Source organism: Cotesia glomerata, linkage group LG10 (genome assembly GCF_020080835.1).
Source record: "Cotesia glomerata isolate CgM1 linkage group LG10, MPM_Cglom_v2.3, whole genome shotgun sequence".
NCBI classification, from domain to species: Eukaryota; Metazoa; Arthropoda; class Insecta; order Hymenoptera; family Braconidae; genus Cotesia; species Cotesia glomerata.
In genome coordinates this window covers 5,682,174-5,706,844 of record NC_058167.1, presented here as the reverse complement: position 1 = coordinate 5,706,844, position 24,671 = coordinate 5,682,174, and the positions used below count along the sequence as shown (strand labels likewise).

Sequence of the window (24,671 nt, the reverse complement as noted above, 5' to 3'; positions counted from 1 at the left end):
GAAATCTCTTTTTACCCGTTAATTGGAGACAATATAGCATTTCCAGTTGTATTGGCTGAAAATAATGGCTCTTATATTGATAACACCGAAATCAAAATTGATTCGGATTTATACAGTAAAGTTCAAAATGCTATAGTTTCATCAGAAATCAATCGTGGTGCTGAAACTTTATTACTAGATCCCTCTCTCGTGGATTCTTCTAGAACTCATCCGATAAGAAGTTCCGATGAAATTGATGATGATAAAGATCCTAATTATGTACCAGATAGTATTCAAGATTCAGATTATGATTCCGATTCAAGTGACTCTCACATCAGTGAGCTCGACGAACTAAATGATCTCGAAGAATCTGATAATTTAGAGACGGATGATATACTGAGAGAGACGATTAATAATTCTGAAAACTCAACACGTAATTAGTCAAATATTCAGCTTTGCGAAAGTAACGGCATCGAAGTAAATTCGAATTCAAAGAAGCAAAATGAATTTTCTAATGATTCAGTCGTTTCAGAATTGACATTATCTGATCTCTTACGTAAGTTTACAATGTAATTACTCTTAAACAAAATTGTAATTACCTTTCTTTTTTATTATAATCTATATAGTTGTTTAAATATTTTCTCGAGTTATTATTCAAAATATAATTTGATAGAAATTGTTGAGCTTTTTCTTAGCAATCATAAGTTTTTGTCTACTAATCTATTATGCAAAATTTTATACAGCTTGGACTGTAAATTCTATAAATCTATATGACGAGTGATAAAATCAAAAGTTGTAGATTAAATTTTCCTTTTTCAAAAATTTTGTTAATCAAGTTATCTAAGCTAAGAATTTGAAAAAATTTCATGCTATTATTGTATTTTTAGGTTCTAGTATTTTTGAAATTGATCAATCGAAAGACGATTCAACATTTATACCCGATATCGAGTCAAGCTTAAATGAATCAATTGACATCAACTCTGTTGTTGAAAAAAGTACCGCTAACTCTATAGAAAAACTGCTATCTACAGCAGTAGCTCCAGTTCTTCATGAATTAGATGTACCCGTATCTGGAACGAAAACAAAAAACATTTTGCTGTTTCTGTTTTGAACTAAAGGTAGTTCCTAGTCGTCACTATCGAGATGCTCATGCTAATGAACCAGAAGTTAAGTACTTCCTTGCCCTAGAAAAAGTAAGTGAATATAAATATACCTTAAAAAATCTCTAGGATTTTTAGACTTTTTGAACATATACTTTTTGTGTGCATTTTGTATTTACAGAAACTGTGTTCATGTTTACAGAAACAGAATTTGTGTTTACAGAAACTGTACAAAAAAATAGTTCTATACTTAACCCATTTGTATGATCTAAATTATCGAACCAATTTTACAATAATTAAAAGTTTTAAACGTTTCACTGTATAGCAAAAAAAATTATAGTTCTAAAACAATAAAAAGTTGAATTTCATTATAAAAGTTTGTAGTAACGCTATGTGCGTATTTAGTCATTATTTTACAAAATATATATCTTGTTCTAAAAACCGTACAATTTGTAAATATGTGCGGATTATATTATTAATGATTAATAAATTCAGTAAAGTTTTAGTACTTGAGTAAATAAAAAGAAAATAAAAGGAAATTAATCGAGTCTACAGAAATAATTTTAATATCGGCAAGAAAACTTAAAAAAAAAAATTTTATATCTTTTGAAACTAAATACGAGAACTATTCAAAACAAATTTAAATTGTGTTACATAGGCTTTCGTTTAAAAGTATATATATTCTATTAGCTTATTAGTTGCTTGGTTCATTAAAAATTATTTAAATCCATAAAAACTTTTGTTGAATACGCTAAAAATTATAACTTTTGACATGAGTTTATTAGAATAGAAATAATTTTTTTCTTACAGATTCAGCTGCCAGGAAAGCAGCAATAGAAAAATTACGACTCCGAGGTAATAACATGTATAATTTAAACAGAGATTTCAACCAAGGGAATCTCCTTGTCTCTCGTCAACCTCGTCAAACATCGGGGGCGAATGCTATAGATTATAAGCCTTGTGCTAAATGTGGACGTTGGTTACAGAATTTAAAACGACATAATTGCCCAGAAGAAAAAGACCATCATGAAGATAGCTCTAATTTAATTAGATCAAAAATAATGATGGGGCAAATTCACCGAACGCAAATGAATTAACCAGAAAAATTCTCGCAATTAACAATGACGATGAGATATCAGAAATTATTCGTTACGACCCTTTGCTGATAGTGTTTACGAACGATTTGACTGAACGATATACCAACCAGCATCATCATAATATGATACGATCTCGTTTGAGAATGCTGGGAAGTATATTGCTGAAAGTTATGGAATTTAACGAAGATGTATTTAAAAATGGTAGAATTAATCAACATCACAACCCAGTAGACGTCAAAGGTTTTGCTGATATTCTTGATCCGAGACTCTATGACAATATGATCATTGCAGTTCAAGTGATTGTTGGCGTAAACATAGAAACAAGTGAGTGTAGAGCTCCTTCAACTGCTACTACTGCGGGTACATGGATTACGAAAGTAGCTAAAGTTTATAAAAAGGAGCTGATAAAAAATTAGACTTCGGACGATGTGAGATTGTGAAATATTTTCTGGAAGTCCACGAAGTAGAATTTCCTACTCGAATCAATACACTGGCGAGAAATGTCCAAACAAAGCAAAAAGGTACAAGCAAAACCTCTTCCAACAATGGAAGATATAAACAGTTTCAGAAATTATATTGAAGCCTGTCTGGTTTCGGCGATCGAATCATTGACTGCAAGATTTAAGTATTATGCATGGAAAAAATTGTCTCAATGTACTCTTATATCTATTATGCTATTTAACCGTAAGCGACCAGGAGAATTAGAAAGGATTTGTCTGGATGACTATAAAAGGGCTAAAAAATTCGAGGAAACCAATAAAGATGAATATAATCAATTATCAAGTCAGAATAAGAGACTAGTCGACGAATACTTGCGTATTGAATTCAGGGAAGTGGGTCGAGAAATACCATTACTCTTATCAACCAGCATGCGTTCTTTTATCGATATTATATTATCACATCGAAGTGCAGCCCAAATTCATCCTGACAATCCGTTTATTTTTGCTTTGCCAGGATTTGATGGTACGCGTTACAAGCACCTAGAAGCATGCGTTTTGATGCGCAAGTTTAGTGAAAAATGTGAGGCGGTGTATCCTGAAAGATTGCGAGCTACAGAACTTCGCAAACACTTTGCTACGACTGTGGCATCTCTTAAAATAGATGAGTGTCAGATATATGATGTATCAAATTTTATGGGTCACGCTGAAAAAATTTATCGCGACCATTATCGACAGGCTGTTGTAACTCGGGACGTTTGTGGTGTTTCCCAAATTTTGGAGGTTGCGTCAGGGGTAAATATTATGATACGGCGTGATCAAAGCAGGTCTACATCTGAGCCTACATTCCAGAAACAGGCTAAAGGTATATATTATTTGATATTCGCATGATTAATATACACTATTTACATTAATTTACATGATTTATTTCAATTTTGAATTTTAAAAGTTGAATTGGCCAACCTCTATTTTTTAAGTATCTAAATTTACATAAATATGTATATTTACAGCTAATGATACTGACAATGACGACCAGAATGCCTTTTTAGATAATATGCCACACCATGAGGAAGTTAACAGTTCTGATTCAGAAAATTTCCATGACACAACTCGTGTCAAAAATTTAACGAGGAGAAAACGTAAAATATTAAGCTTTGAATTATTAGATCGACAACCTAGCGATGCAACTTCAAATTCTGGTGAGAGCATGAAGAAAAAATCAAAGACGGATGATTTAGTGAAGGGTAAGATTTTTTACTCGTCTCAGATCAATTAGTGTTAGTTTATTTTTGTTTAAAATTCTTAACGATCATTGATATTTTCAGACAAACAAAAGAAGGTGAATACAAAAAAACATGGTCTGATACGGAAAAAAAAGATTGTGTTTGACACATTTGGAAATTCTATTAAAGCTTTGATACTTCCCTCTGGAAAGCTTATGAGACAATGTCTTAAAAGATAATCCTAGTTTAAAGAGAACTGAGCCTCAACTGCGCGCATGGATTCATAACCACGTGAAAAAATTAAGAGAGGAGAAAAGAAGAAGTTTAATTTCAATGACAAACTATATTTTAAACGTGGTTAAGTTGGAATTAACATTTATATGATAGAATTCTCTCTAATATAAATTAAACAAAATTTTTTTATTGCTCATTATTTTTAGTTATGTTACTATTCATTTTATTATGAATTTTTATTTTTCTAAGTGAAGGCTGCAATATATATTTATCAGATAATAAATGTATTTTCTGTTATTATAAATAACACTGGCACACAAAAGGTGCTCTGTACATTTCTCCAGATTAAGGTACCTACCTATTCGAATTTTAACGCACTAAAACTAAACTCGAGGTCCGTGTATCTTATACACCCTTGAAATTTTTAAGTGAAATGCAAAAAACCGGAGAAAGAACTAAATATTGCAGCTATTGAATTGACTTTAAACTTTCAAGGGATCTAATTACATGGGAAGAAGGCTCAATTCAGTTCCAGAAAATTTTTTCATCTCAAAAACTGCAATTTTTACGACTTTTTACCTCATTCAGGGTTTATCTGCACTTTACTTCAACTTTTGGGAGTGTACAATCTTAAGAGATGTCAAATTTAGATTCAGTGCGTCAAAATACATATAGGTAGGTAAGTCTGGTCAAATGTACAGATTACTTTTTTTTTTGTGTCCAGGTGTAATTTCTGATTCGATATTTTTAATTATCGTTAATTATTTGGTACGTCTACGATTATTAACTTCTCTTAATTTACTAGGATAGTTTATTTCATATATGTATTTAATACAGTCTTGTGTATCTTTAAAATATTTGAATTTATTTCTAGTTACACTAGTCATAAAGCAGTGGTATTTTATTGTTTTTGTTTTAATTACACATCTACCAAAATACAAGTGATTTTTGTTGTACTCTTAAAACTGAATAAATACTTATGGTAAAAATATATATTGTCAAACATGTATTTTTCACCTTCCGTAAAGAAAATTGATAATTTTCCAAAATCGGGAAGTAATTGTTTGCATCTCGTTCGAAAATTATGTTGTAAATGGCTGAAAAGCTTAACAGCATATATACGATTGATTTTAAGCTCAAAGAACGTAAGAAACGAAATTAAGTTTTGTATAATATAATTTTTTTATATAATATAAGCGGAAAGTAGCAGGAGTATTCTATAGGGCCAATAGGGCCAATCGCTTTACCTATTTTTTCTTGCGCTTTTCTACTTCTTTACGTTTTTATATCTTTATTATGAAATATTCTATTTATTGATAATATAGTTGCAAACTGTAAAGATTCGGTAGATTAGTGATCATTTGGATAAATTATCAAGCTAATATAAACGATGGAATAAAGTTAATATCTCCTTGTGCAAGAAATATTGCACATCTTACATGTATAAATGTACATAATTTATATATAATTTATATATAAGTCACCAAAATGTCAAAGGCCTTTATTTCTTGGAAATTATGATATACATAAATTTTCATATACATAATAAAAACGCATCATTTTTTGCTATATTTAAAAAAAATAAAGTCACCAAAATGTTGAAATCACAAACAGATATATATATATATATATATATATATATATATTTATATATATTTCGATAATTCTATTTTTATTATAAATCATTTTTAGCTCTGCAATACCACCAAAAACCAAAGCAGAGTATCAAAAGGAGTATAGGGAACGCCAAAAAGCTAGAGAAAATGAGAATAAGCAAGAAAGGTACAATATAAATCAAAAATATCTAGTAAACTAATGAAAATATTTAAAAAGTTTATTGAATATTTTTTTTTAAGTTTTAATTTAAACAAAAAATGTATTTTTAATCATTTTTAGTACCGCAAAACCACCAAAAACAAATGCAGAACATCAAAAGGCATTCAGGGATCGTCAAAAAATAAATAAACGAGAAAGGTACAATACAAAAATATCGATGTGTATGTATATATACGAGGGTGCTCCTTTTTTTCGAATTCTATTTTTGGCCTCATCTACGAAAAAGTATCATTGTAAATTAGAAAAAAAATTACTTCCTGAGTTTAGAATAATAACTCGTGTGTGGAGTGAAAATATATAAATTCAAAGAAAAGAAGCACTCAAATGTATACATAGAAATTTTTTTTTTTTATGTTAAATATTTTTTTTTTTAGTAACCCTGCATCAAATGCACCATCTAAAACTAAAAAAACTCAATCTGAACATTGTAACGAGTATCAGCAGAAATCTAGATTGAAAAGACACCGTGTTTAACTTGATGCTCTACTAATTGATATTCCTAATTTCAAATGCATTGCCCATTTCAAACGAGATTACGTACGTACAGGTGGAGTTGCTATCTATCAAAATAGCAATGACACTACTAATATTTTAACACCAAATATGGACATAATCTTAAAAAATACCAGCGATGTGAATGTTTCACGTACAGGAGTTGGAGACATTTGTTCAGCTGTATGTAAAACGAACAACGGAGTTGAAATTGTCATGGTAATAGTCTACATATCACCAAATACAAAAATAGAAGATGTGAAACATTACATACATCAAGCGCTGATAGAATATACTGATGAGGTTTCTAAAATACTTGGTGGAAACTTCTATCAGCTTCCGATGATTTTATCTGGAGACTTCAATATTAATTTTGCAGATGAAAAATCAGAACCACTAAGAACATTTTTTTTAGAAAAATTTCAATTACATATAAATAACAATCCAAAAGAATCGACAACAAAATACGGTACTACTATTGATGCTGTTTTTTCGAGGCATTTGCATAATATAGAATCACAAACATATGTATCATATTTTAGTTACCACAAGCCAATAGTTTCAGCAATAGAATTTGATGACGAGACTGATGAATAAGAATTACTTATAATAATAATATTAATAATAATAATAAACTTTTTTTGTAATTATTTTTATTTTTATTTTTCTATTTCTATATAATTTTATGTTGTCAAACAAAAATAAAGAGAAATATTTTGTTATTTTAGTTGATAATTTGAATTACGATGTTTTTTTATTTTAAGTAATTTATAATTTCCTAAAATACTGAATTTCCTAAATACTTTCTTGTACTTGAATAAAAACTATCCAGCAAAATTTAAGAAAAAAATCAAGAAAACCTTTTGGCATTAGAATGTTATGGTTTTGTGACTAAACATTTTTAATTAATTTATTTATTTACACTGTCTGCAAAAAGTTAAACACGGTTAAGGTTATATTGTGCAAATAAAAATGTAAAAAACCGAAATAAAGCGTTGCCAAATCACGAACAGGTTACTAACAGCTGATTTACAACAGTCAAATTAATTTTTGTATTTAACTATTTTTTTTTTAATTTTCAAAATTTCAACGATTAATGCCCCGTATACTATTTGTTTTTTAATTTTAGGAATTTTTATGGGTTTTGTATTTTAATTTATTGAAAATTTACTACTACAGTTGTTATGACTCAACTGGAGCGAAAGGACTTCCTTAAGGTGCAATTTCATGCTGACGCTTGACGCTGATTCTTACGAACTATCCCTGATAGCCACACTTTTACTGCAAATGCTTGTAGTATAGTAATTTTAGTCAAGTTAGTACCAACTTCACGCCAAGTCTTGTATTGTAAAAAGTATACACAATATGAGTTGAAAATGTACAGTAACTTAACGTAAATCTAGAGCCGCAATTTGAATCCAAGTTTTATCAAAGTTTTTGTATTCAAAATGTTGTTGAAAAGTTGGAATGATTTATTTTTATAAAATTGTAATGACTTTGACTGTAAGATTTAAAGAAAATATTTTTTACTTAAAATTGTAAATATCTTGAGTTCGAATTTAACTTAATAAGTTACCTTAGAAAGTTAAAAAATTCTGATTTCTTTTAAGGTTACTAAAATTAATCGGCAATTACAATTAAGAAATAATAAAGAAAAATCGCAAGATTTAAAAGAAATGAAAAGCGTGATGAATAGTATGTAAATATTTTATCTCTGAAATATTTCTAGATTAAAAAAAATTGAAAAATCATGTTAATTTTGTAGCTTAAAATATTTATTATTAAAATAAATTTATAAATACAATTTTGTACATTCGAGAACTTAAAAATAATAAATTTTTATGTCTATAAATTTTTTATTTTGCTGTCACAACTGTGATTACAATTATACATTTAATACATTATAAAAATAGCATCTTTTTTCTCTAATATATATTATATTTATCTCTAATTATTAAAATAAAAATATTGTAACACTGAGAGACATTATTTTATAAATGGTTATATCTAGAATTATGGAATTAACTCTATATATCAATTCAGAATAGTACAAGATAAAGTAATAGAAACGAATGCATTATTCAACTGTTCATCATTAACAGTATGATCTACAAATTGCTTGTTTACCCACAATGGAACTCTATAACATTTGCTTTGTATTTCACTATATGTAATAATGACAGGTCGAGTATCATTGAGTTCAGTACATAGATAAACTCCAAATTTAGTAGACGGCTGATTTGAAATTGTGTAAAATGATTGTAACGTCTCAAATAAATGTAAAACAAAATAGTAATTATTATTGCAAAAAATGATGTTTCTTATAATACCAATTCTACCTTGTTTGGTAATTATTGTATTATCATTATTTTGAATAGAAAAGAAAAAAGTTGGAGTTTGTACATTTTCATACTGAATTGATAAATTTTCAAATACGCTAGTAATCGGACCACAATTATGAATGCCGGAAGCTTTAAAAATTTTGGTATCATTTTCTGTGACAGCAGAAAATTGTGCTTCCTCATTAACTCTCTTATAAATTTGTTGAAGCGGTTTATCTGGTTTTCTTACAAAACCACGATAAACGGGCATTTTATTTTCATATGTAAATGCAGAAACAGAATCCAGAGATCCGTATAATCTATAGTCCGCAGGAAGATGTAATATACCATGAGTGTTATAAGTCAGGAACTGCAAGCCGTGAATATCTTCAGCCTTAATCACATAAGTTTTTAATGATTCTTCTGCAAAGTCCACATCTTTTGGGGTAGATGAATTATTTAATAAAATCCGCACGGAAGAGTGAAGCAACAGGAAGTGATCATACTGTTCAGCAGTAATTAGTCCGCGAAATACAACTATAAAAGTATATAGAAGCAGCTGACGAAACTCTGTGGCTTTAAAATTAACCAATTTATCCAACTCTCGAGGTATTCGAGCGAATTCTCTTGGACAGTACAGTTGAAGAGTTATTAATCGATTTGAAAGCAGCTTCACTTTAAAACCTGGTAGTTTCTTGAGTTTACACTTCCCGAACACTACCGATTCAATAGTTTTCTTCATTACGCCTAAACACACTAAGTGCATATAGTCAAAAGATACTTGATGTACAAGATCTATTGGCAGATCATGCAGAGCCGATTTTCCTTCATGGTGGTCTACATCTTTCAACGCTCTATAATCAGCATCAGTTCTAGGCTTATAGTTTATACCAGGAAACCGATTAGATCCACCGTATTGAGATCCTTCGACATGACACTTTGAGCAGGGAATTTTTGCCGTATGACCGCGATGATTAAGTACTGAAGCCCGAGCCGGAGCATCAGCAATAAAACATCTAAGTTCAATAGGAATTTTTTTTTGTTTATATTCTATGCCTCCTTTCATTATAATATTATCCACCTCTCTAACAAAATCCGCGAAGAAGTCAGTAAAAGACTGTGGCTTCTTGTCGCCTTGATAAATACCAAGAAGCTCAGGCTTATCATATTCCTCCAAATTAACAACACGAAATTGAATAGGCCATAAGGTAGTTTCTTTATTTAATTCTGCACCATCTGTACTGAAATCAATCAATAATTTGTCAGGTATTGATTCAAATCGTACTCGATTTAAAATAGATTGTAGCATTTTTTCCAAGCTAAGATGTAAATATTCTCCCGGAGCGACTTCTTTCACTGTAATTTTATCGCGCGGAGTTTTTAATAGAGACCGACAATCTTGAGGCAAGAATCGTAGTGATGGGTGAAGTCTTACAACCTTTAATACAGCATTACTTTGCACTTGGTTCAGCTTATTTTCAACAAAACATTTCGCCAGATGCGCTTTTAATGTTTGTGCAAATGATTCAATATTTGTCGGCTCTTCTTGCTCTGCGATGTTATTCGTATCTAATGTTGAACAACTTTCGTCAGGAGCAGCAGACGTAAATAATCCTTGCATATAAATAATTTTATTTCCAACTTTATCATTGAAATTGCTTGGTAATTTCAATAATCGTAATGATGATTCTCTATCATCTTTTGCGAAACTATCATTATTTGTCTCTTGCATTTCAGATAAGCTTCTTTCTTCAATCGGCTTCTCAGTCACATTTTCTTCTTGGATAATAGATGAGTTTTCTTCTCTTATCTGGCTTTCACTTACATTTTTATCCAACACCAGCACTTTACACGATGTACTGTTATTAATACTGTGACAAACTGCATTACTATTCATAGAGCTAAGTTCATTACAATGCAAGGTAGCATCGAACGAATCATAATATTTTTTCTTAATTTTTCTTCTGTGGTTGTCTGAAAGTAAATCCCAAGGTTTTCGCGAGCCTGGACGGCAATCGGGATGAAATTTATTAGGATCCATCGTTGATTTCTTCAAAAAAGTTTTGACCTAGAACAAAGAAAAAACCGATTTTAGATTATTATATTTGTTTTCTCAAAATAAATAAAAGTATAATATTTAAAATGTCAATGTTATAATAAAAAAAATTGTTTGCATTGGATATTACAAAAAGTTATATTGTATAGCAGCAAGAGATACGTATTGACAATTAAGTCAAATGCAAAATATTGTAATAGTGAGTGCAGCAGACATAATTTTTGAATAAAAATACTTACAATTAAGTGTCGAACTTGATTTAAGGCATTTTCTTCAAGTTAATGACGAATACTTTGATGATAGTACTAAGCTTAGAAAATGCTGTCTTAGAAATAAGGCTAAAACGGTCTAACACTCCGTTATCCTCAGATTGTTACTCCTGAAATATAAAATATTATAAGTCAATTTATCCTTCAATCTAATTTATCTGTTTTATTGAAAGTACAAAATGCATTTACTATTAAATAACAAGTTTACAAATAAACTGATAAATGATGAATAAAAAATTTGGAGTGGTAATTTAATAGAATAATGCGGATCAACAGAATAATCTGACAATTAGTTGTAACTAATGGAGTACGTAGTACTATCAATAAAAGTTAATTTGATAAGATAATTTCACGAATTTTAATTTCTTCAAGAAATTCAAAAAGCTTTTACTTGAATTTTATAATTATTTAAAAATTAAGTTTTGGTTCAATTGTTTGATATAGGTTATATTTGTGAACTTACGTTTTATTTTTGTGTTGAAATTTTTTCTATTACAAGTATCAAGAATCTTGTAAAACACGCGTTCAAAAGTAATTTCAGCTAGTTTATATCATTAATTTATTATCATTTATGTAAATCTTGTGAATTTTCAATTGGCACTCATAATCGAAACACTTGTTGTTATGTGTGAATGTATAAGTGAGGCTAAGCACACATACACATACACTGCTCACAGATGTAAAGACAGTCCGAAAAACATGGCGGATACTAAGCTTGCGCACTAAAAATAAGAAAGGTCTAGACCATTCTTTCTTTGTTATTCCATGTATTTGCTATAGATTGTAATAAAAAACCTATTGCAAGGATCCGTAATTTTACATAGTAAATTGTTTATATTTAACAACTTGGGTGAGTATTTTTCTTTTGCAATTTTTAACAATAGCATTGATTATAATATAAGATAATATTTTACAGATGTTAAAAAGTGGATAAAAATATAATACAAGCTTAACAATGTCACAGTCAGGTCGAAAGGTTAGTTTTTTATTTTTAGTTGAATAACAAGGTTAATATTTTTTAAAATAAAATATAATAATGAGTGTCATTGTTTGAATATTGTATTTAAAAAAAATGGATTAATATTTAATATTTTAATTTTCTTTTGTTACTTTAAAAATTAATGTATGTCAGCGGCATTTATCCGCAACTTAAAAAAAAAAAAAATTACTATTGCATGAAATTTACCAAAACTTTATAATTTGAAATAATTTGATTGAGTCTGCATTATTGTTAATTAATCCCAAAAATAAGTTATGCTAGGTTGTGATATAATTTCTTTAGGTTTATGGATAAAAAATATTTATATTTTTAACTTACGATTTTTTTAACATATAGGTATTTTGTTATTTTCTTGCTGTTTTAGGTGAATGAGAATTTGTGTTGATTTATTTCAATATGTTTTTGTTTGCAAGCTTTTTTGGAAATTCAGTTTATTCATTAATGTTGCTATTTTCGATTTAATCAATATTGAATAAACATTATTATTTACTCTCAATATCATTTTTCAGTAGCTGAAAATGTCATCATCAGTCTCATGGTGGCATTGGCAACGACCCATTTACAAATTTGACAACCCATTATTGGATTGCAGCTATTTTTATTGTGCAGGTTAAATTTGGAGAAATTCACCAACGTTCAGTAACATCTGTCAATTAATTGCTGTTTCGTAATAAGATAAAGTATTCGTCAGTGGCATATGCAAATATTTATATACTGTTAATTATTAAGAATTACATATCCATTTATGTAAGTATAAATAAGTTTCTAGCATCCTAGAAAAAAAAACAACCACACGTTTTATTATTGTCGATAAATTGATGATTTTTGGTGAGTACATAGCTGTAACACATGTTTCAACTAATTGAAAGATAACCTTTTCTTTGTTTATGTTGATTTTCATTTTTGGGGAAGTTGTTTCATTATTATGTCGACGTTTCAAGGTTTTAAAAGCTAATTTCATCTATTATCACAGTTAATTATTATGCATGTATCAGAGAGAGAAAAAGTTTAACGAGTTTATCCTTTTTAAATACAGTATCATCGCTAGTTGTTTGTTATGACTGGCTCCAGTTGATGATGTTCAGATCCTTGTATAATTCACGATTCTTCAATATAAGCATTAATAATCATTTCTCCATAGTATTTACAATCCCGAATTGAAAATTAGCAGACAACAGTCCGATCGTTTAATTATATCGCTATTTCATTGACGCTTATCGAAAAAAATAGGTAAATAATTGAATTTAATCTTGTGTATCGCCCACTATTTTTAAGCTATTTCCATAAATTTTGTTTTCACTACAGATAAGCTAAATTTTTCTTTCTGCCTTTCTGAAGTGATGGCATTTACATTATGACAATACAATATTTTATCGTTGTACTAATATTTTATATTTTCTACGAAAGCAACAAAATGCACAATCAAGATCAACAACTCCTGAACTCAGCCTGGCTACACAGCAACAATTGGGACTACCATCTCAATCATTGACTCCAGTTTCTATTAGATCTCGTCCAACGACTCCTGACCTAAGCTCTCAAATACAACAACAAAGGCTACCGCTTCAACCATTGATTCTACCTGTTACCAAAAACCACTCAACAGCTTCATCTCAACCACCGGCAATCGTAAAATCTGGCCGTACACCAGTTGTAATACAATCGAAGGAAGGGCCTGAAATTTTGAGACTTTTAAAAGAAGGTTTCCAAATGGTGGATAATAAATTGACGTAAGTAAAATTATGAAGTTGCATGAATATACAAGTAAAGTGAGCGGTTTATAAAACCTTAATGGTCTTGAATACGTTAGGTTATTGTACGTAATTAATCTTCAAATGCTTCTGTTTTAAATGTTGCCGGAGAGATAATGACTTTCCTCATGTAGCTCGGAATCATCACAATATATAATTAATGCCCATTCTGATTTATTTGGTGTTTTAGGAGTCAAAGTCAGAAAGTGGATGCGATGGCACAACGTCTTAAGTAAGTATGATAGAATATAAAACGGCAGCTATTTATTCGTATCGTTTTGAAATAAACTACAAATAAATTAAAGTATCGATATTCGTACTGATGAAAGTTATCAATTCTGTAATTTATTCTGATAATTTTTCAATATTTATAGAAAATGCTTTTACTTAAATAAGTAGCACTGTTCAACCACTTAAACTTGCACAGTATTTCTCACAGGGAATTAACTTTTGTTTTTATACTTGTAGTTAGTTTGACTTACGTGTAATCTTCAACATCACCTTCATTAAATAACTTTCCTCTTCCCTAACTTTTTTTATCAATCCGTTCCTTTAGCATGTCGTGATTGTAATACCCACATTACCCTAATTATAATGACAATTTAACCATTAATATTTTTTTTTATTCGCAGCACATTAGAAGCTACAATTAAAGTTTTACAGACTTCCAATGACGACTCATTTCATCGACCAAATTATCTCCCATTCAAAACTCATGCGGATATTCTGAAATATAATGAATCATCAGATGAACAAGTTGCTGAAATGGTTAACAGCAAATTAAATTTTTTTAATAATTTACTTTTCAAACCTAACTTAAATACTGACCGAGTTTCTTTTCAATTATAGAAAAAATACTTATCATTTTATAACATGCGCACTAACCCGAAAGATAACACCAGAGATATTCTACAAAAGAATCGTTTAATGACAGATGAGTTATTGACTAATGTTATGTGGATGGGAAAGAAAGGACAGAAGACAAAAAAACTACTTTTGGCTAAACATCGTATTACTCATGATTTGTGTTGTAAGTAACTGTTTGTATTTCCTGCTTATTCTTAATTAGTTATTTTTTCAAAAGATAATAATCTTAATTTATTTTTATTTCAGCTGTTTTGCGAGGAATGTATCCGAATATGACATTTCCAGCCTTTAAAAGAGCCGTTGCTGCAGCGTTGAATGCTGCTAATTCTAGAGTCCTGGCTCAGAAGAAAAATCATAGTCAAGGCGAGAACTCACAACCAGAAAAATCTGTAACAGATGAAGAGGAACATTTCCTAAGAGAATGGACTCTAAGAAATGATGAAGATTTATTGGATGAAGATGATGATAACCGTGATGCAAATACAAATCAAAATGAAAGTGAAATGGTGGATGAGGAAAATTCACACTAAGTTTATAATGATTAGTTTTTAATTTATTTTAAATTTAACAAATTATTTTCAAAAGATTCAAAATTAATAGTTATTAATAGTTACCAATTTTGTATTACAATATTATGTTCTGCACTATTTAAGCAAGTTTTAATATGTTTTTAAATGAAAAAATACTGTGTATTCTGTGAGTTGTTTGTAATAAAAAAAAATTTCTTTAAAAATAATCATGATTTTTTATTTTTCATCTACAACACAAATTTTTAAATTTGAGTGCTTAATTTATTTACCGACTGAGTCTTTAAAACTGTCGGCATGTTACCGATCGATAGGTAAAACAGACAAATTCCTCAAATCTGTGATATTCACAAATGTTGTCTCAAACTTTTCCACAAGTTGGCGTCAAGTCTTGCAATCCAAAATATTGAGTGAACTTGAAGTCAATTTGCGGCCGTAGATTGTACATAAGTTGGACTACAATTTAAAGTTAACTTGTAGACAAGATGGCTATCAGGGTAAACAATGTTTAGTTTTGACTGACGCTGCATTAATTTAAGATGGCGCTCCAGTCGAAACAATATACAATTTAAGCTTATTTGACGCTCTAAGCCAGCGTCAAGCGTCAGCATAAAATTGCACCTTAAGACTTTGATTAGCTGACTTTTTTGATGAAAGCAAACCCAAACAATTTTAGCTCTTTTAAGTATTGACTGTTGTTACTAAATAGAATTTGGTTAGAAGAAAATATGAATAATTTTAAAAAATTCACATGTAAAGTTGTTTAATAGTTAATTCTAAAGATTTTATAATAAGAAAAATCTTAACATTTTTTGTAATTAAAAAAATGTTTAATTCAAAATTTGTACCTTTCCTGCGAAAATTAAATGTTCCTAAAATGGTAATATTAATAAATTAATCTTTATTTTTCGTACAATATCTAGTTGCATTAATAAAATTTTATATAAATAAGGGGTGCCATAACTTAGTCCTATTTATTACTTTCGTAAATGTGATGTTTTCATCGAAATAGAGTCTATGAAACGTTCGAAATCATAAATATGAGACTTTATGAATGTGATGTTTTAAAAAAAATAGATTTAAAAAACGTGATATTTTCAAAACGTATCCTGTTGCAAATGTAAGGTTTTCATTACATCGATTTTCATTAACGTGATACTTCAAATATGTGAGGTTTAGAAAAAAAATGGTTTAATAAATGTTACGTTTGAATATCGTACAATCTTCCTCATGTGAGGATTCATAAACGTGAGGTTTCATAAAAAAATCAAGCGACAATATCGACCGAAGATGAAAATAATTTCAGTTGGTACAATAGATTTCATATGATAAGAACTAAAAAATTTTCAAATAGACTTCCGGGCGGCAAATCACGTAGTCTAGTAAAAAAAAACAGAATTATAAATAAAATCCTATGTTAAATTTTGTTAATTATAGGAGAGGTTTATACTAATATTATATCATGATTTACTAAGTAAATGTTTTATTAAAATGACCAAAAAACAACGCTTAAATAATTATATTGAAAAAAACGAGACGGTAAATTGTTATTTTTTAAAAATTAATTTATATTTTTTAAAATATCATTGGTTTATAAAATACAAAGTCACGTTTTAACAATTAAGATTTTCAAAATATATACTTATCCTAATATTCCACTCCTGAAGAGCGTTAATTAGAGTACCTACATTAATTTTTTATAATAACATAGATAAATGAATAAAATATATGAAAAATTGGTCCACAGTCATCCCTGATATATAAGAAAGAAAAATAATTAAAAAGATACCAGGTCTTGTTAATTTCTGACATTTTCATAAATATCAGCTAAATTCTGAGTTTTACTCGTCAAGACCTTTAATTTGAGTATCCACATTGATTTTCATACATTTTAGTCATATATATTTATATAATTATAAAAATATACGAAAAATTGGTGTGGGCACTCAAATTTAAGCTCTTGAAGAGTATAATTCCAGAATGAGTTTATATTTTGAAAAATATCATTAGTTTACAATATATCTGGCCATGTCTTAACAATTGACATTTTTAACATATAAGCTTATCCTAATATTCCACTCATCAAGAGCTTTAATTCGAGTACCCACATTAATTTTTCATATATTTTTTATAATTATATACATAAATATCAATAAATAAATTGTATGAAAATCAATGTGGATATTCTAATTAAAGGTACATTTGATTTTAAAATAGGCCAAGATTGAAATTTATTTTTTTCAACTTGCGGGTCATCTGGTCGCCTCTCAGGACAGCAGTAAAATGAATTTCTTCCAATTTTGCACCAATAACGGCATGGTTTTCCATCGATCAATATAATTATATTAATTATAAGTATAAAACTAATTAATATAAGTAATAATAAACAACAATTATAAGAAGACTTATCCACAGATTCGGTAGAATCTGGCGCCAAGTTCCGTTCAAATCCGTTGTAAACGGAGCGCCAGACTACCGACTGTGTTTACTGTAAGCAGGACGATATTTTGAGGTTGCAAATTTTATTTAATTCTACGGTACTTTTTTTTTCTAAATTGTATATTATAACAGTAATTCATACTTTATTTTACTGACATTAATTAATAATAGTCGATCATAACAATTAATCTGCTTGAAATTATTAAATTTAATCAGCACAAACTATAGCAACGCAAAAATTTAGATCCTGACTTTTTTCGATGTAAAAAGTGACATGCCACAGACTAAATAATTCGAGAATACATGGTAATCCTCCAATAGATGGGAAACTACAGTTGAAAAAAGACATTTCAAGGCTTGCATCTACATCCGCCAGGGTGCGCTTGAATTATTTTTACATAAACTGTAGCTTCAAAGGGATAGTTTGCTATAAAAAATGCAGCCAACGCGATACTTAAGTTGGTACCAATTGTAAATTTTTATTATAATTACAAAAATACTAAAATCCGAACAAAAACAGTTTCACTGTAAAAAAATCGCGCCAAGTCCACGTTCATAAGACTATTAAGAGAAAAAAATTTTTTTTCTTCACAAAAGATATAAAATAAAAATTGAAAAATCCAAGTAACCGATATGATTGTATACGATTTTCGAAAATTAAAAAATTTTGTTGTAAATTTAAAAATTAAAAAAAAAAAAAATTTGGAACGTTCTTGGTGTGCGTGGTTGCAAAATATTTTACTTTTAATGAAATTCGTAAAATTTATTTACTAGGACTTTCAAAAAATTGAAATACACAATGACGCACACCAAGTACGTTCAAAAATTTTTTTAATTTTTAAATTTACAACAAAATTTTTTTTAATTTTCGAAAATCGTATACAATCATATCGGTTACTTGGATTTTTCAATTTTTTTATTTTATATCTTTTTGTGAAGAAAAAAAAAATTTTTTTTTCTCTTAATAGTCTTATGAACGTGGACTTGGCGCGATTTTTTTACAGTGAAACTGTTTTTGTTCGGATTAAACTAGACGTAAACGTGTTGACGTGCTTGATATCAATACTACAAAACTCAGCCGTCAGCTTCTTTTTAAACTAACCAAGTTCATTATAAGGAAAATAAAAAATGTGGAGAAAAAAAAAAGAAGAGAGAGTCTGAATTGGAGCGTAAAAATGTATTAAGTAAGTAATAATTATAACATGTATTATAAATCTTTGTAAAACACTTATGAGTGATACAAATAAAACTCTTATCTATCTATAAAGCTATATCTTAACAACTAACATTTTTTTATATCTATTAACACTGAACATATATAGATTAAAGGTAGATTTATATAGATATAGCTGAATAATCAGTAAACATTTAAAAACAAATAGTTACCGAAAATGATTTTCTTCTATTGAATAGAAATACAAAAAACATAGCATGCATTTTTTTTTTTATTTTATAAAAGAAATAGTAAGGGGTAATATTAAATGATTAGATCAACTGTCAGTACGTCTGCTCTGCAGTACGCACATTTGAAGATCTCTCCGTTTGTAATAACTCGGTCCACAAACTGCCTCTGGCATTCCTGGTAAATTATACAATGCCGACAGGGATTGTAGATGACATCCGGAGGCAAATCATTTAGTCCACAGATCAGACACAAATTTGTTACTGAAATCACAGTTAAAAAAGATCAATAAATAGAGCAATTGCACGTTCTATTTAAATATGCATGTTAACGCTTCAGCTTATAATAAAAATTAATAATTTTAAATGATAAAAAAATCGGATGCGCCATAAGACTGTATGTTAAGAATTAAACTTGTAATCGTTAATAAGTTTTCAAAACGATCGATAACGAGTTTTCGAATTTTTAGAAAAAGTTATTTAATTATAAAACTTATCGAAACTGAAAAATGAAAATTTTAATCTATTATTAAGTCTCGCGATTGAACGCCCATCAAGTGAACTTAGAATTTATTAAAAGAAAGTATTCTTACCTTTGTAATATCGACCACCAGCTGCGATGCCAAAATTCTCGACGACTGGGACTTCCAATCCATTTTCTTCGTCCAGTTCAGCTTCCCGGGTATCAGTTCCGGCGTCTAGGACAACGGGCTCTCCGACTAACATTTCCCCTTGTGGGCCACCATCATTACCATCAAACTCGGCATCGACTTCATCTTCTAGATTGACTTCATCAGCATCAGCCCTGGCGTCTTCTGGAAGATGCTGTCCGAGTAAGACCTCAGGACCATTTGATTCCAAAGCGCGTATTTGGTCTACAGTCATCCCTGAAGAATAAAAAAAAAATATAATTAAAAAGTCCAGTAATTAAAAAGATACCAGGTCTTGTTAACTTCTGACATTTTTATAAATATAAGCTCAATTCTGAGTTTTACTCGTCAAGACCTTTAACTTAAAAAATTTTTTGTATAAATTTATAAAATTTTCTCAATTATCTAATTATTTTTAATATATATTGAAAATTTTTCGCGTTTGAATAAATTTCCTCAAAATTTAGCTCTCATTAGACTGTAGTGTAGCGAATGAATGTCCTTAGGATGAAAATAAACCAATTGTACTCACATAATTTGTGATGAATCGGTACCAATTCGACAATTTGGTGGTTTTTCTTTGGAGGCGGATTCTGAAAAATAAGATCAGCAACATGGCGCTCCACAGCCGAGACAGATTGGCTCAAAAATTCAAGGGATGTAATTTCTTCAGTTATTAACTTCGACTGAAGTTTTTTAATTTTTTCTACGTCGATCAACATTCCAACACGAGATGTTCCGTTTGAAATAGACTTCTTCGACTTCAATTTTTCGAAGTCTTTTGAACTGTGGTTTTGAATGGTGATCGTTGATCCTGTAACAAAAGTTAAACATCGAGTTAAATTATATAATTATAAATATAAATAGTTAGCTTATGATACTACGAATTATAATAAATAATATATATACCTAAGAAATTCCAAAAGTCGGGAGTCCCGCCAGAAATATTTTTTAATCGTGTACAGTGGAGCTTCGAACAATTCGCAAGTGCGGTCAGATCATGATAGAACGATAGGTTACTGACACCGACCTTGTTGAGCCACTCTGCCACATAATATTGCAAAGCAGTTCTAAAAATAGCAAAGAGGGGTTCACTGAGATTCTGCACAATGCCGTAAAAAGTTTCGACGATTTTCTCCGGTGGTAGCAAGGAGAGAATGATAAGTTTTAAAAAAATTCGCACAGCATCTTCTTTGTTTTCTCCGCGAAGCTGTACCGTGTTGGACACATTTGTGTAAAGTAACTGACATAAAAAAAAAAAAAAAAAACGAAAATGTCATAACTCGTATAAATGTACAATTTACGATCAATATCGTATGACATAAAAATTATTTGACTACATTAACCAAAATTTTGCAGTAAAATATTGCAGAATTATATAAGTGAAACTGATCAACAGCATAACAATACCATAAAATGAAAACTTACATTACAGTAAGCGTCGAATGTGCCTCTGACCCTGGAGGCTGGATATTGCACAGTTAGGGCACGGAACATTTCCGCTCCAAAATCGTAGTAAATAGTTTCCGGCTGGACGTTCCCAAGAATCTGTGAAATTCCACCCCTAAGGAGCTCACAGTAACTCTCTGATTTAGAATCATCCACAATAATTGCCCACGCCACTGGAAAAGCCTATAAATAGAATATAAAATTTCATAGATAAGTAAAATATAGAGACAATTTTTTTTCAGTTAGGTGATTCCTTACGTAATTTTTGTGTGGCACAGTTGCAATTATTAGACGAGATTCTTTCAGTCCACTGATCGTAATTGGAGCCTCTTCAACAAACACTGTTTGATGGAGAGCTGCATCAATTGAAGCGGTGAACTCGACATCACCGAAGACTATCCCTCGAACTGCAGCTTTGTGATTAATGGATTTAAAGGTCATAAAACGATTATCGAAGCATTTAATTTTTTTCCAGTTAGGGTCGTTTTCAACCAAATCAAAAATTGTCTCCAGACCACCAGTTACGCACGGGAATTTTCGACCCGCTCTCCATTGTCGCATACGCAGCACAACAGCTGGCAAAGAGTTTGCTTTAGAAGCGCTTGGATACCTAAAACATGAAATTAATACACCACTAAAATGCAAAAACATAACTTTAAAAAAATCGAATTTTACAATGTAAAAAAAATTAAAAATAAATCTTACAAGTCTTTCAATTCATGGTAAATAGCAGAGTAGGATAAATAAGAATGTACAACTACAGCGTGTAATTGTTGAAAAAACATTGCTTCCTCAGAAATGTTTTCATTACGCTGATGACAGTGCGGATTTATTGGATCTGCAGAAGAAATGCCATTCTTGGTGACATATTGAAAATTTCCCTCTAAATCGATAAAGCCTTGAGCGTTACAATTCAGGGCATTTCGTTTGGAGCAGATCAATAACCTAGAGAAAGAAAATAAAATTAATGTTAAAAATAAGTATCATGCTTGAAGTTCAGATATTACATAACAAATAAAATGTAAAATTATATTTTCAGTACAGAGTTACCATTAAATTTACAAAAGAATTTTGCACAAAATAAAATATCTAAATTTCTTTTGATAGCAGAATATAAATTGCATTCATTGGAGCTATAACTAAAATAATGAACCAAAATCAAATTAATAAAACTTATTAGATTTAAATTTCATTGAAGCATTGGGTTATAAATCGATGATTTTGCACATAATATCCACCATGAAACAGCCAATAAATGAACGGATACTTTGTGGACGTGCGAAGTATAAGCATGGAAATTACACAATGCAAATAAAGAAAAAAAAAGTGTAAAATGCCAAGCGATTGCCAAACAAAGATAATTAGAGTATGAACGCACACAGAAAGAAGAATTTCTTAGGATCTAAAAAGATTTCTTAATTGTTAACAAGTAATTTATTACAGAGCATTTTTTAGCATAAAAATATTTTTTACGATTTAAAATGATTTTTTAATACTATTTCATAAATCTGATGCTCGTTTCTTAAATACAAAAAAATCATTTTAAATAGTAACAAATATTTGTTTAATGCTAATAAGTGGTCTCTAATAAATGTTTTGTTAATTATAAAGAAATGTTTTTAAATCTATAGAAATCCTTTTATCAGTGCAAGTAAGAAAAATTAAAAAAAAAAAAAGAAACATATCAGTTAAGAGCCCCGGTGCTGCTCAGGTACCAGCACCTGCTCACTCCATGCATTTGTATCTCTATATTTGTGAATATAGAGATACATATACAAATATGTACAAATGAGATAGATATACAAATAGATGGAGTGAGTAGGTACGGGTAATTGAACGGATACTGGGGATTTTACCATACCAAACCGTAGAACAAATAAAAAGCTTGAAATGAATGGATTGAGGCGTGATTCTAAAACATTAAATATATGTCATATACTCACTTATACATAAGGCTATGTATTGCAATGCCTTCCGAAAAAATACATTGCAAATCCAGGCTGGCGGACTGCATTGTAATATTGGCCATTCAAAATAGTGCTTATAAATATATTGCAAATAATTCTTCAATATTCTTTAGATATTTATTTCACAGTCCATTAGTGGTAATAAAATAACTCGAAACTATGTACATAAATAATTTCAAATTATTCTGACCGAGATTTTTTACGTATCCATTATCGATTCCACTACTTACAATAAAAAAATAAGAAACAAAAATAAATTTTAGTAGAATTTCCTGCTAGAGATCGTATTTCATACGTTCCCGAACAGTACCAAGTATTTATATACGCGATTATTCGCAGAAAATGTTTCCTTCTGTTTCTAGATACTAAGTTACTAAGAAACTATTTGTAATGTAAATATTAAGTATTCTACTCTTGATTTTTTTTAATATTAATTTTAGGAATCTTTAGTAAAAGAAAAAAATACAAGTCGAATTACTCCCTCGATCGCCTTTTTTTTTTAGATAGCAGAGCTATACCAAGTACATACGCGATTATTCTTAAAACATTTTTCGATCTATTTCTGAAACTGATTAAAAAAAAAAAAAAAAAGTATAGTTGAAACGTGTGGAAATAAAACTATGTAGTTATTTAACAAAAAAATAATTGCGAAATAATCTGGTATGTTCTTGGAACAGCTCTGAAATATGAAAAAGGAGAAGGGGGTTAAGGGAGAAATTCAACCAAATTTTTTTTGTTCAAAAAAGAACAAAAAAAATTGCTAGAATTTATCCCTCGACTGCTTTTTTTACATTCAAGAGCTGTTCCAAGAACATACGTGATTATTTTGCAATTAATTATTTGTGCTACTCCTAGTAATTAAATAATAAATAAATTATAGTTAAAACTGAGGGCCATAATAATTTCAAATATACTTATTCTAATTTTTTTCTAATATTTTATCCAGATATTTTAGAACTATTTGGAGTAAGAAAAAATTTTTAAGCTTACCTCCCATAACTGGCCCATCTCCCGTAATAATACCCGTAGCCATCAAATATCCTGTCAGGTCTTGATCGAATTGCCGATCTTCTCATCTGGGCATCCATTTGTCTGAGATTTCTGAGCACAAAACAATTTTAAAAATACTAATGTAGACTCGTCCTCGTCGATCCCACGACAAATAATTTAAACGCGGATTGTCCAGCGACTGACTGGTACTGGTGTCGGACAGTGTTTGACTTCGACGATGAAATTAACCCGCAGCCAGTTCGCAGCACTACCGTCGTATTTTTTACTCCCCCCCCCCCACTTTCTGCTGTCTTCAATTATGTGATAAGCGCAAGCGCAGCAGCCATATTAAAACAGCGGTAATTCAAAAGCATCGTTTTATGTTGATCAACGAAGGCTGAGAATGCAACCCTTACAAACAAATGATTTACGAAAAAAAATTGTCGATGTTGCTTTACTAGCTTATAACGTTGCACAAACACATTAACGTAAATGATTAAAAAGGTGTTTGGAGTGCGATGGACGTCCACAAGAAAATAAATATGGTATTTGTCCTACTACTGAGCATATTCAAATTATATTAAAA

At 29.8% G+C, this 24,671-nt stretch overlaps 4 protein-coding genes across 8 annotated transcripts; 2 read left to right on the top strand and 2 right to left on the bottom strand.

Moving 5' to 3' along the window:
- Nucleotides 1–873: 873 nt before the first annotated feature.
- On the top strand, nt 874–4,075 carry LOC123273378. The gene is made up of 4 exons (XM_044740779.1): nt 874–1,176; nt 1,890–3,478; nt 3,624–3,857; nt 3,939–4,075. Exons 2-4 carry the CDS (start codon nt 2,677–2,679, stop codon nt 4,073–4,075), a joined length of 1,173 nt encoding a protein of 390 aa, XP_044596714.1. The 5' UTR covers nt 874–1,176; nt 1,890–2,676.
- Nucleotides 4,076–8,298: 4,223 nt separating this feature from the next.
- Nucleotides 8,299–12,557, bottom strand: LOC123272620. Of its 2 annotated transcripts, none has more exons than XM_044739535.1 (3): nt 12,363–12,557; nt 11,015–11,154; nt 8,299–10,787 (listed from the first exon to the last, which is right to left on the bottom strand). In XM_044739535.1, the coding sequence occupies exon 3, from the start codon at nt 10,758–10,760 to the stop codon at nt 8,433–8,435; it is 2,328 nt and encodes a 775-aa protein (XP_044595470.1). In that variant the 5' UTR covers nt 10,761–10,787; nt 11,015–11,154; nt 12,363–12,557; the 3' UTR covers nt 8,299–8,432. The 2 variants fall into 2 exon arrangements, with proteins under 2 accessions (XP_044595470.1, XP_044595469.1); XM_044739534.1 differs by lacking the exon at nt 12,363–12,557 and adding an exon at nt 11,508–11,682.
- Nucleotides 12,558–13,182: 625 nt separating this feature from the next.
- LOC123272621 lies at nt 13,183–15,398 on the top strand. Its single transcript, XM_044739536.1, has 6 exons — nt 13,183–13,274; nt 13,452–13,774; nt 13,986–14,027; nt 14,428–14,563; nt 14,645–14,825; nt 14,909–15,398. Exons 2-6 carry the CDS (start codon nt 13,755–13,757, stop codon nt 15,190–15,192), a joined length of 663 nt encoding a protein of 220 aa, XP_044595471.1. The 5' UTR covers nt 13,183–13,274; nt 13,452–13,754; the 3' UTR covers nt 15,193–15,398.
- Nucleotides 15,399–18,851: 3,453 nt separating this feature from the next.
- Nucleotides 18,852–24,562, bottom strand: LOC123272558. Of its 4 annotated transcripts, none has more exons than XM_044739431.1 (9): nt 24,086–24,562; nt 23,072–23,136; nt 21,834–22,073; nt 21,387–21,738; nt 21,108–21,311; nt 20,589–20,922; nt 20,212–20,493; nt 19,623–19,916; nt 18,852–19,293 (listed from the first exon to the last, which is right to left on the bottom strand). In XM_044739431.1, the coding sequence occupies exons 1-9, from the start codon at nt 24,101–24,103 to the stop codon at nt 19,106–19,108; spliced, it is 1,977 nt and encodes a 658-aa protein (XP_044595366.1). In that variant the 5' UTR covers nt 24,104–24,562; the 3' UTR covers nt 18,852–19,105. The 4 variants fall into 4 exon arrangements, with proteins under 4 accessions (XP_044595366.1, XP_044595364.1, XP_044595365.1 ...); XM_044739430.1 differs by having other exon boundaries at nt 18,853–19,293; nt 23,072–23,168; nt 24,086–24,560; XM_044739429.1 differs by lacking the exon at nt 23,072–23,136.
- Between the last annotated feature and the right edge of the window lie 109 nt (nt 24,563–24,671).